At 41.4% G+C, this 13121-nt stretch overlaps 1 protein-coding gene across 3 annotated transcripts in view; it reads left to right on the forward strand.

Annotated features, from left to right (window-relative positions):
* Positions 1-13121, forward strand: part of LOC115165641 (complement receptor type 1) — a 54563-nt gene that overhangs the window by 25150 nt on the left and 16292 nt on the right. For all 3 annotated transcript variants that reach the window (XM_029718897.1, XM_029718895.1, XM_029718896.1), the window contains exons 13-14: positions 12414-12602; positions 12809-12908. In XM_029718897.1, coding sequence (XP_029574757.1) covers positions 12414-12602; positions 12809-12908 — 289 coding nt within the window. The remainder of the gene's footprint in view (positions 1-12413; positions 12603-12808; positions 12909-13121) is intronic.

Below are 13121 nucleotides of genomic sequence, written 5' to 3' on the forward strand. Positions count from 1 at the left end.
CAGATCGGTGTTAAACAAGACAATTTATCCTTTTTCCATAAATGTAATATTTAATTTGATCATTAAAACTACTATATCCAACGGAGCACAGAATTCACAAAATGAAGTATTAATGTGTGTTTGAAAGTATACTGTAGATCTCACCTCTGTCCCTATACGTTGTACTTTTCTCTTTGGTTTCAGTCTGTGTCTGGAACCTGTTCAATTATCAGTGTGGAACCACTTTAAACTAGTATGTTGTGGGCAGCCAGTTATGAAACAAACGTTTGTTGCACTTGTTTGATTAAAATGAACGTAATGTACCAATCAATTAAACCATCTTTCTCCATGGATTAATATTGATACCATAGACTTAGGCATCGCATCTTAGTATCTAAATGTACATTTGTAATTAAGCAGTGTTCTCATCCAGAGTGACTTATCACACTATTCAATCCGTAGCGCTGAAAATCCGCTTAATAGTGCAATTGACAATTAAAGGCAATGTTCCTGCGGTTGCGGAGACCGCATATGTCAGCTCAATTGCAAATTACCTTTACATTTTAACACCAGATCTTCTGCGATATGGATTGAATCCAGCCCTTACAGTGAGCTAGGTGGGACAACTTCTCAGTCATAAGGGCCAAGAGATCAGAGGTGGCTCAAGTGTAAGGTTGTATGGAGGGGCAGTTCCCCTTGCTGCTCCATAGGCAATCACCATGGTCTTGTAGTGCATGCACGCTTTGACTGAAAGCCAGTGGAAGGAGTGTGCGAAGGAGCAGGGTGACATGGGAGAACTTTAGAAGGTTGAACACCAGGTGGGCTCCATCTTGAAGTAGTCAACATCTTTGTATCTGTCCCATTATGGCGTTCTGGATAAATTGCAGGAGATATCTCCCATTATGGCATCTGTGAGAGCATGGGCAGCGCCTCTGAGACCATCTCCATTTTGAAGTAGTCAATTTTCTTCTACATCTATGAATTGGTAAACAAACTTAAAGGGTGCATACTGCCACCTAAAGTGTGTTGTTTGAACAGGTATAAAGCCAAGGTTTGTGATTTACTGCCACCTGCAGTTATGGAACATTTGCACACAAGTATAATTATTTGGATGATCCATAGAGAATGATAGATGCCTCTAGTGGCCAAAAGGCAGTTTTAGCATGGGCAGTGCCATTGAGGGCTTCCCCTATTTGTATGTACTCAACTGGGTGGTACTTCCAACTTTATTGGCTGTTCCATCTCAGTAATCCTGTTGTAGTCATGTCCAACCGGGTCATCAGGAGGGATCAGCTAATCATGACAAAAATTGACTACAAAATGAAGATTGCCTGAATGGTGCTTTCCATGCGCTTACAGACACCATAATGGGAACTATATGGGGATGCTTTCTCTAGCATTCTCCATGGGCTGATCCCTCCTGGTGACCTGGATGGAATTATGTGATCCTTCCTTAACCCATAGGAAGTCCTTCCCAGTTGACTAGTTCAAAATGGTAAAAGTCCTCAATAACGCTGCCCATGCAAAAACGGGCTTTTGGGCAATAGAGTTCTCTATCTGTCTCTATGCATAATACTGAACTAGCATCCATTGTTACTGTTACAGTATGCTGTGTTTGGGTCTTGGCAGTCCTTGGTTCTTTAACTGATATTTACACATCTCAGATTGGTCTGTGTTATCTTGCCAAAACTGGAACTGCTCTGGTTGGGAATAATGTTTTATTATTTAGCTGAAGGGAAGGAAACATGGTCATACATCATGGAAATACAGTATATGCGAATAGACATTTTATTTGCTCGCAACATATAGCTGAACAGTAGGCTAATAGAGGTTTCACAAGGTAAAACACTTCCAAAGTATGGCCAGGATTCAATCTCATCGGCCCTTTTCAGTTATGAAGAGTCGCAGAGATCACATTCAAAGTAAACGCTGCAGATGTCCACTCAATCGGAATTTACCTTTAAAGGGATAATCCACTTCAGAAATTACATTTATAAAACTCTGGTCAATGCGGCGATAGTATATGTTATGGGTGGGTAAAATAACAGTTTTCCCCATGATTTAAACCAATCAAAACTTGTGTACTATCCAGTAGTGATGGGCAATTCATGAACAAATGGCTCTTTTTGAACAGATCTTTTTGTTGAAGGTCGGGAACCAAATCACAACCGAATCACATCAACCGAATCACATTCATTTAGCTCCCTGATTTGCATACTGCTACTACTGCTGTTTGAGCTGAAAACAACGTTGTTCTGCAGAAAAGTTACAAAATAATTATCTAAAGAAGGTGAACCCTCACTGCAGAAACAAAAGCGCCTCAATCTGGTCCACGCTGATTCTTTTTACAATTTGGCAAGGTAAAAATGTATTTCAACCCACATTGGAGATATGCCATTTTTTTCATGGTTCTAGGTAAATTCAGAAGCATTTTGAACCACGAATCGTTTGGGAGCCAAATGAGCCGGCTCTTTTGTGTGAACGGAGACAAATGAGCCAGCTCACAGAAAGGATTCGGAATGCCCATCACTACTATCCAGGTACCATCTCTGCTAATCACGTCTGCCAATCAAGTTCTCCGTATCTAGGTACAAAACACCGCTGGTGACAGCCTGAGAGATATCTCCGTCCGACAAACTGCTATGAGGTAAATCATTTTGTATTTGTTTATAATCAAACTATTTAGTTATAGAAACGTGATACCATAAATGCAAGCTGTAAAATTACTCCCAAATTAGAATGCAGCAACTGTAACGTATCTAGCTTGCTAGGTAGCTAGTTACTATAGAAGAAGAATACAATATTTTGTATCAAGTCTGCCAGAAGATTGCCCAAATGTGCCGAATTGGTCAATTGATACATGTTCAGGCCATCCTGTTTCCATTGATCATCCTTGAGATGTTTCTACTTGGAGTCCACCTGTGGTAAATTCAATTGATTGGACATGATTTGGAAAGACACACACCTGTTTATATAAGGTCCCACAGTTGACAGTGCATGTCAGAGCAAAAACCAAGCCATGAGGTTGTAGGAATTTTCCATAGAGCTCTGAGACAGGATTGTGTTGAGGCACAGATCTGTGGAAGGGTACCAAAAAAATTCTGCGGCATTGAAGGTCCCCAAGAACACAGTGTCCTCCATCATTCTTAAATGGAAGAAGTTTGGAACCACCTAGAGCTGTCTGCCTGGCCAACTGAGCAATAGGGGGAGAAGGGCCTTGGTCAGCAAAGTGACTAAGAACCCAATGGTCACTCTGACAGAGCGTTGTTGTTAACCATAACCCAGCACTCCACCAATCAGACCTTTATGGTAGAGTGGCCAGACGGAAGCCACTCCTCGGTAAAAGGCACATGACAGCCCGCTTGGAGTTTGCCAAAAGGAACCTAAAGGACTTTTTGCCAAGCGTCACATCTGGAGGAAACCTGGCACCATCCCTACGGTGAAGTATCATGCTGGCAGCATCATGCTGCGGGGATGTTTTTCAGGGAAAAAGATGAACGGAGCAAAGTACAGAGAGATCCTTGATGAAAACCTGCTCCAGAGTGCTCAGGACCTCAGACTGTGGCGAAGGTTCACCTTCCAACAGGACAACGACCCTAAGTACACAGCCAAGACAACGCAGGAGTGGCTTCGGGACAAATCTCTGTTTGTCCTTGAGTGGCCCAGCCAGACCCTGATCGGACATCTCTGTAGAGACCTGAAAATAGCTGTGCAGTGACACTTCCCATCCAACCTGACAGAGCTTGAGAGGATCTGCAGAGACGAATGGGAGAAACTCCTCAAACACAGGTGTGCCAAACTTGTAGCCTTATACTCAAGAAGACTCAAGGCTGTAATCGCTGCCAAAGGTGCTTCAACAAAGTACTAAGTGCCTTGTTCAGGGGCAGAATGACAGATTTTTACCTTGTAAGCTCAGGGATTCGATCTTGCAACCTTTCGGTTACTGGCCTAACGCTCTAACCTCTAGGATACCTGCCGCGAATACTTATGTAAATGCCCCAAAAAATTCTAAAACCTGTTTTTGCTTTGTTATTATGGGGTATTGTGTGTAGCTTGATGAGAAAAAAATGATTATCAATTTTTAGAATAAGACTAACATAACAAAATGTGGAAATAGTCAAAGGGTCTGAATACTTTTAGAATGCACTGTATTGTCGTTTGGGGTACCATTAAACTGAAGACATGTTTATCAATTAACTCCCTGTAATTATTATCACGCGATTAAACTGATTAATCGTTTAATTGTAATTAACTAGGAGATCGGGGCACCAAGGAGAATATTCAGATTACAAAGTTATAATTTTCCTAATATAACTTTCCTATATTATAATATAGGCCGATTATCTTCTGGTTTAAATGGTGTATTTTACCTCGTGTTCAGTCTCATACCAAACGTCGTAAATTGTTGTATCTGCACGAACCGTCTTTACTAAAATCATCCATACATCAATTGTCTTAAAATCATTTATTTACTACACTAAGTAATCAACAGAAAACATACAAACAGTAATTATCGTCACAAAGGATTGGTATAGTAATGTGCCCTAATGGCTAACAGGCATGGCTGGTCTGTTAGACAATGGGTCATAAACGGTCAGCTGAGAAGGTACAGAGTTCATTAATATTAACAATTGACAATTGAAGGCTCACTCATTCGGGAACAATTGCAATCAATATATATTTACGCTCATGTGTCGTCGGGATCCTTGTTTGAGCGTCGTTCTGATGGAGAGTTCTCTCTCTCTCTCGGTTAGAATGGATCTTTCAAAGCGACATTCATTAATGTCGTTATAGAATGGATGTTTCGTTGGTCTTCGCGTTCGATGATATAATTTACTTAGCTGCAGACTAATAATTAATATCAAAGACTTGTTCTTATTCTGTCGGTCTCGATAGTCTAAAAGTTAACCACGTGGTGTAGTTCATTTTCAGTAGAGGAATTGGATGGTAAAACCTACTGGCCAACTCACTAATGGAGTGGAGGCCTGGTCTGGAGAAATGTAGCTCAGGGTATAGTTTTATAGTGACCCTTGAACAGGCTTGTCAAATGACGCCTGGTCCTGTCTGTGTCCCTTGGGGGGCGTGCCGATGGCTGAGTGAAGCTTGGTACAGAAATCCAATTCTATCACATTAACATCAGTACATAGCATCTCAATGTATTACAAATAGCTGTATCCTTATTAATACATTTTATACAACCATTATGATGCAAGTCTCATCGCTGAGGCTATTATATAAACAGTTTTATGGTAATATGGCTATATTGTCTCTTCTGAGTATCACAAAATTGTACCAAGCGGATCAGTTCGTAGCTGGATTCTTCACCAATCTTCCATACCTTCTCCAGAACACACATGTCGCTCGGTTCTCCAATTCTATGAGTTGGAAGAATTTCCTTTGTCTCTCTATGAATCATGTGGTAGGAGATTCTCCTCTTAGAGTTTTTACAACCCTTTCACACAGGGCCTGGGTTGGGGGGAAGGTAGGTTGGGGGATGGTACAAAGGGGAGGGGGTCAACTGTCCTTCCTGTACCCAAAGAGGCCAACGTCATGACAGTATATATTAAAAAAGTATTTGATAAAAAATGTTAGCCCACGCAAACACATTGAATAACAGATTCACTACATGGAACAAGAGTCCCCCCCCCCCCCCAAAAAAAATGAAAAGAAGTTTGTTCTGAAGTGTCTATCTTATGTGCGAGAACAGTAGATGCAGTGGTTGGTGCATGCCGACTGACCCGTATGGTGGATGGAGTGAGGAAACCCACTCCATTCATAATTTTGTTCTTTGAAATCTTAGAAAGTAGGCATCATAAGCGCAGCTGAAAGTTTTTTGGGACTATTTAACAGCAGAGGCATTACAAGGAATCCTGTCGATGAATGTTTTGTCCACAGTGATTTGGATTATCACTGAAGGAGTAGGGTGGGGCTTTTTGGGCTTTATTTTATTTTTGTATCGTATAAAATGGTGGTATTCCCCGCAATGGTTATTAAACTTTTTTTGTTCAATACCCGTACAGGAGGTGGCAGAAATACACCAATGGGTGCAGTCTGCCATAAAGCCTTAAAGAAGAAGGAGCCACCGGTCGGAAATGGCGGCGAGTAGTGCGGATGTAATTTGGAAAAAGTTGGTGAAGTAACAGCTGTGCTGAAATGCCAACAATATGGGTGTCAGTTCTGATGGTTTGGAGTGGGAGGATGAGGTTCAAGGACCGGAAGGGTCAGAATGGGCTCCTGAGTGGTGCAGCAGCCTAAGGCACTGTATCTCAGTGCAAGAGGCATCACTACAGTCCCTGGCTCGAATCCAGGTTGTATCACATCTGGCTAAGTCCCATATGGCGGTGCACAATTGGCCCAGCGTTGCTGGGGTAGGCTGTCATTGTAAATAACAGTTTGTTCTTAACTGACTTGCCTAGTTAAATAAAAAAAATATTAAGACATAGGTAGAAGAGAGATCATGGTAAAGAAAGCATAAAGAGGGCCAAGGTAGGAAGCAAGAGTAATGATGTGTTGGAGTGAAGTGGTAATAGTGTTTGATGAGACCACAGGGCCTCACTTACACCCCATCTGACTAACTAATGCTGTAGATGAAGTGAAATTAGCTTGGTTAATTGGAAATGGTATATTGTTAACATTTTGTGGTAGCCAGGCTCAGCAAGAGAAGATTCTGATAATGGAAAAGCTTATTGGGAAGAAGATTAAAAGCCATGGCCCAGGTGCTTATGCTAGATTGAGGTGAGTCATCACTGAGGTACCAATATATGTCCATAGATGATATTAAAGAAAAAAAGGGAGAAAGAGTGATTCAGGCCAGAATGTTGGTCTGTAGGAAAGAAGGTCAAAGAAATGAAAGCCTATCAGTGCTGCTGAGGTTTAAGAAGGTTATGCCTGGGAAAGTACATATAGGATTCCTTAAATTCAATGTCAGAATTTGTCCCATCCCCATTAAGGTGTTTTAAATGCAAAAGAATGGGACATGTAGCTGTTCAATGTAAAGGAAGTAAAAGCTGTGCCAAGTGTGGAAGGGAACATGGTTACGGTGAATGTGGTGTCAATGTGAAGGTTAAGCGTTGCAATTATGGGGGTGGAACATAGTGCAGTATTTGGTGGGTGCCAGGTGCAGAGAGGCTCAGAGATATAGAATTAGTCATGATGTATCGTAAGCAGATGCTGTAAGACTACAGTGTGGACTGCACTGTTTATTGGTTACGGGCTTGCAGGTAGCCTAGTGGTTAGAGCATTGGACTAGTAACTGGAATGTTGCAAGATCAAATCCCCGAGCTGGCAAGGTAAAAATCTGTCGTTCTGCCCCTGAACAAGGCAGTTAACCCAGTGTTCCAAGGCCATCATTGAAAATAAGGATTTGTTCTTAACTGACTTGCCTAGTTAAATAAAGATACAATTTCACAGTAAGGTCTACACTTGTTGTATTTGGCGCATGTGACAAATAAAGTTTGATTTAGAACGATGGAGCTTCCATGGCTGCTCCTGTAATAAGTGGACCTAATGTCAGGGCTGGTGTTTCTGCTGGTCCTGGCATGGTTTGGAGGTCTATTCAGAAATCTGGCGCTCATAAACGTGCAATGTCAAAGGACACTTTGATAATTAATAAAGTTGACTAGCTTTTATTGGTAAGGTTATCAATACGACTCGGTTGTGGAAAGCAGAAATGCCAGCTTGAAGGTTATTGTGGAGACGGCAAAATAGATATTGGGGGTAACATGTTTACTGTTGACGTGCTGAACAATCCTAAGGGTGGATTGTTTCAGCATTATATATATATATATATATATATATATATATATATATATATATATATATATATAGTTGAATGGGGTAGGGGTGTTGGGGAGGTGGAGTTGTTTTTTTGGGGGGGTAGAAGTTAGTAGGGATTTATTTGGTTTTCGATTTTATTTTCATGGCAGTACAGAATTGGTCAGATCATGATTGATCGTGCATTCCAGCCCAGGAGGTGGCGGCATGCACTTAAACGATTGTCTGCGGACCGCCATGATAGCATAGAAGAAGAAGCCAGATCAGTGAGTTAGAACAAATATTCGACAGAGCTGCTTTTTGAAGAACGTGTTCAGACCATTTGAACAATAAGGTAAGACTTCCAAATACCATAGATGATCATTATTGGAAATTAGAGAAAGTGCTAGCTAGCAATGGACGCTAACACGGTAGCAAGCTGATCCATATCCGAGTGTTTCCTCAAACGACACAATGGAGTTGATAAAAAGACGACTAGTCAGAGAGCGAAAACGCTCTGAATATACAAATGGACAATTGACAACGCTCTGAATTTACGAATGCCCAGAGCGCACTCTGGCACTCGAGTGAATTTACAAACAATTAACCTCTTCCTCTGTCTATAGGCTTTTTCCAACGAACCATGGCATGACAGAGTTAGTGCCTACAAGACGCCATTGCTGTTCTCTTTTGGCCATAACATGTCACACCCCTCGTGCCTTATTGCTTAACTATTTTCAATAAAATCATAAATACACAAGTTTAACGCAGTAAATACATACTATTTGGCTACGGTTTTGCTAGCCTGGCTAGTTAGTTGTTGTACCGTTAGCATCACGGTGGAGTTGGGTTGCGAAAACTTTGGGTGGTGTAGCTACCGGTATAGGCTGGACACATTCAATTTGTAACGCTTTTATAAAAAGTTAATTGCATGCGTCATGGAACACAGTTAAGTAATATCACCATATGTCCCAGCTGCTTGCCGTAGTTCTATACATGCCCAATTTTAGTGCTTTTGTCACCCTGCCAGCTCCTATTAGTTCTATTGCACTCGCCTTCCAGCCGATTGTTCTGCGTCGCAATGCCTGCCTCGCTATTGTTGGCATTGAGACCTTTCTACTTTCCTCAGCTACCTTATTATTGACAAGGTTAAGGCTACTTTGTGTGCAAGCTCACTCACTGTATGCTAGGGTACACATTGTGGTGACTGACATGCTGACCAGACCGGAAATGTCGCGTGCGCGAACGTTGCAAAATAAATGTAGAAATCCATGTTATTCAATTATTGCGAGCCAACGAGCGTCTGCGTTGCCAAGGGCTAAAATAGAAGTCATTCCTATTTCTGAGCAGATCGTGGTGCAAGTCCTGCCTCTCCCATCTCCTCATTGGTTTATAGAAGCAGGTACCCACATGCCATCTCCTCATTGGTTATACCCACGTGGGTGATTGAAAGATGAACTGTTTTTCGTTGTCGTGGTAATACTATGAAAGTTTATATGCCAATCACCATATAAGTTCAAAGATGAAAAAGCCTGGAAGGAGGAGAGATGACTAGAAACGATTCGGTTGACCGTTTTATGTGTGGATTAATTGTCGGAGTAGAGGATCTTGTGCATTTCAGGTAAAATAACAACTCAATGTTTATATCCCAGGACAAATTAGCTAGCATGTGCAAGCTAGCTAGCTAAATTGCCATACATGTTTAATGCTTTTCGACCTGTCCCCAAATTAATGTAATTGGTTCAGAGTTGTTTTGATATTTTAACTTGCGTGTCGTGATCGCGTTTGGTGTGGGGGGACAAAATGCACAGCTGGTTTGGGCTCCGTGTCACAGTATTAGCAATGGCTGGCACATAGCCATCACATTTAAAATGTTTCTACTCCATGGTTAGTGATTTTCTTCTTCAGAAAAAGGTGTATACCCTAAACAAAACACATGTCCCTGTCCTCTTTTTCAATATGTGATTTTAAAACAGTCATTGTTCAACGTTCTTTGGCCGTTTTTCATCCTTGGGTGAATTTTGACTCGTTCCATTGTCCAGCCTACTCTGAGCGCACACTGGCTGCTCTGGCCGAGGAGTGGGGTTGATTCGAGCGTTCTGACCTCACAACGTCGGTCAATCACCCAAGCTAACTGGCAAAGGTTGGCTAGCTTGCTAGCTACTTCCAGACACAGAGAGAACACTGCACACTGACCATTTTACTCACACTAGCAGAGCTGATTAGACTGTTTTCATGTTATCTAGAGTGTTGTAACTACTGCTGGCAACAATTTAAATTAACCTCTTTAGGGTATGTGGGACGAAATCGTCCCACCTACTCAACAGCCAGTGGAATCCCGTGGCGCGACATTCAAATACCTTAGAAATGCTATTACTTCAATTTCTCAAACATATGACTATTTTACACCATTTTAAAAGACAAGACTCTCCTTTATCTAACCACACTGTCCGATTTCAAAAAGGCTTTACAACGAAAGCAAAACATTAGATTATGTCAGAGTACCCAGCCAGAAATAATCAGACACCCATTTTTCAAGCTAGCATATAATGTCACCAAAACCACAGCTAAATGCAGCACTAACCTTTGATGATCTTCATCAGATGACACTCCTAGGACATTGTTATACAATACATGCATGTTTTGTTCAATCAAGTTCATATTTATATCAAAAGCCAGCTTTTTACATTAGCATGTGACGTTCAGAACTAGCATTCCCACCGAACACTTCCGGTGAATTTACTAAATTACTCACGATAAACGTTCACAAAAAACATAACAATTATTCCGTTCACAAAAAACATAACAATTATTTTAAGAATTATAGATACAGAACTCCTTTATGCAATCGCGGTGTCCGATTTTAAAATAGCTTTTCGGTGAAAGCACATTTTGCAATATTCTGAGTAGATAGCCCGGCCATCACAGGCTAGCTAATTTGACACCCACCAAGTTTGGTACTCACCAAACTCAGATTTACTATTAGAAAAATTGGATTACCTTTGCTGTTCTTCGTCAGAATGCACTCCCAGGACTTCTACTTCAACAACAAATGTTGGTTTGGTTCCAAATAATCCATAGTTATATACAAATAGCGGCGTTTTGTTCGTGCGTTCAAGACACTATCCGAAGGGTGACGCGCCGGCGCGTTTTGTGACAATTTTTTTTGAAATATTCCATTACCGTACTTCGAAGCATGTCAAACGCTGTTTAAAATCAATTTTTATGCGATTTTTCTCGTAAAATAGCGATAATATTCCGACCGGGAGTCGTTTTCGTTCAAAGACTGAAAATGTAAAATGGCCTCTTCACGTGCACGCGCGCACCCGTCTCATTGTTCTCAGATCGACCACTATCCAAATGCACTACTGTTTTTCAGCCAGAGACTGCAGAGTCATCATTCAACGTTCTGGTGCCTTCTGAGAGCCTATGGGAGCCTTAGAAAGTGTCACGTGACAGCAGAGATCCTCTGTTTTGGATAGAGATGACAAAGAAGGCCAAGAAATGGTCAGACAGGGTACTTCCTGTACAGAATCTTCTCAGGTTTTGGCCTGCCATTTGAGTTCTGTTATACTCACAGACACCATTCAAACAGTTTTAGAAACGTTGGAGTGTTTTCTATCCAAAGCTACTAATTATATGCATATTCTAGTTTCTGGGCAGGAGTAATAACCAGATTAAATCGGGTACGTTTTTTTTTATCCGGCCGTGAAAATACTGCCCCCTATCCATAACAAGTTAAGATTGCATTGCTGTACACTCTATTTTATAAACCGTCAGCAACAAATGTGGCTGAAATAGCTGAATCCACTAATTTGTATGGTTGTTCACATACTTTTGTCTATATATAGTGCATTGGGCTGTCTTTTGCTGTATAACATATAGAAGTTGTCCATTTCAGGTTTAGAAGTGACTGCTAAATGCCTTCTCCCGTTCGTATAAACTGGTTAGCATAGCTAGCATACAGAAATTGGTAGTCATGTCAACGATGACATAAACATGTGTTGGGGTAGACATCCATACAAGCGTTATTCCCCCCCGCCCTCCCACAGTCTGAAATGCACACAAACAATAGCCTAATTTTGCTTGGGGCAATGAGGAGAATCCGGATATTTCCCCATGGCCCTTTCCCCCACGCGTTTCCATGGCAGTTACATTGTTTTGGGCAAATTTGATTGTCTGCTTTGTCCCAGGCTTCGCTAGTAACGTTACCAGTTAGGCTAGCTAAAGTTAGTAATCTGTATGGCTACCCTAACTCAGATTTTTGTTTGACAGTGTGTGTTTTTCCTTCTCAACAGCGTGATTACGGCAAGTGGATATTAAGAGAAATTCGTCTGCGTATGTGGTGATCTGAATTTTTTTTTTTACAGTACAAGCAAAACAACCAATCCAGGAAATTGTGTGCTGCTGCTTGTTACAGGAAAATAATGCCATGCAGCCCTCTGTCTGTTGGTCCTTGACGATATGGATGGTCCAGCTGGCCTTGATTGTTCTCACTGTTCAAGGTGGGATCATATCTGTATAGAATCAGAATCCTATTTCTTTTCATTTCTCTCTTTCTACAGATGGTAGTTTGCCGCTTAAACTACTACTGTTTTTGGGTTGAATTGAAAGTGTTGTCTCCTGTATTTGTTCACCTTGGTCATTAACATTGAACTCCATTTTGTCTCCACCTCGTTCAGCTGAAAACTGCACCAAACCCATAGGAGGGCCAAACATGGTTTTGTCAGATGCCTTCATCACTAAAGAGACATTTGTAGATGGTGCAAAAGTCACTTTTCAGTGTGCAATTGGATATGCCCGTACAGGAGGGTCTCCATCAGTCACCTGTACTGCTGGCATGTGGAGTGACGTGAAACTGACATGCGGAAGTAATATAATTGTCTATTTATTTTTGTGCTGAAAAGTTGGTCCATATTCTTGTAAATATTTCCCGTTTTTACTTACCCACTTGAAACTTGATATTCATTGCCCATCCTTAAATCTAATTGAAATTCGGACCTGTTTTGTGCTAACATTCAACTCATTCTCACTGTCATTTTGAAAGTTTGACTGATTTTCTCTATGGTTGTTTCAGGGAAGTCGTGTGGCTCCCCAGGAGAAGTGATGAACGGCAGGTTTAATCTCTCTGAGGGGGTCTTGTTTGGAGACAAGGCAGTTGCTACCTGTGACACTGGGTCAGTGCAAGGCTATTTTGCTCTCTCCTCTTCTCTGTCTGAACTGAATGCTTTCTTGAGTCTTAGCTGTGATTTCTTAGTGTTTCACAAAGCTGTCCATTTGTAGGCCTAATTATATGATTTCCAAATAGGCCTTAATCTTACATCTACACGTTCCGCTAGCGGAACGTCTGCTCCAATGATGGGCGGGGCGCGAAATACAAACTCCTCTAA

The sequence above is a fragment of the Salmo trutta genome, chromosome 28 (genome assembly GCF_901001165.1).
Source record: "Salmo trutta chromosome 28, fSalTru1.1, whole genome shotgun sequence".
NCBI lineage: Eukaryota > Metazoa > Chordata > Actinopteri > Salmoniformes > Salmonidae > Salmo > Salmo trutta.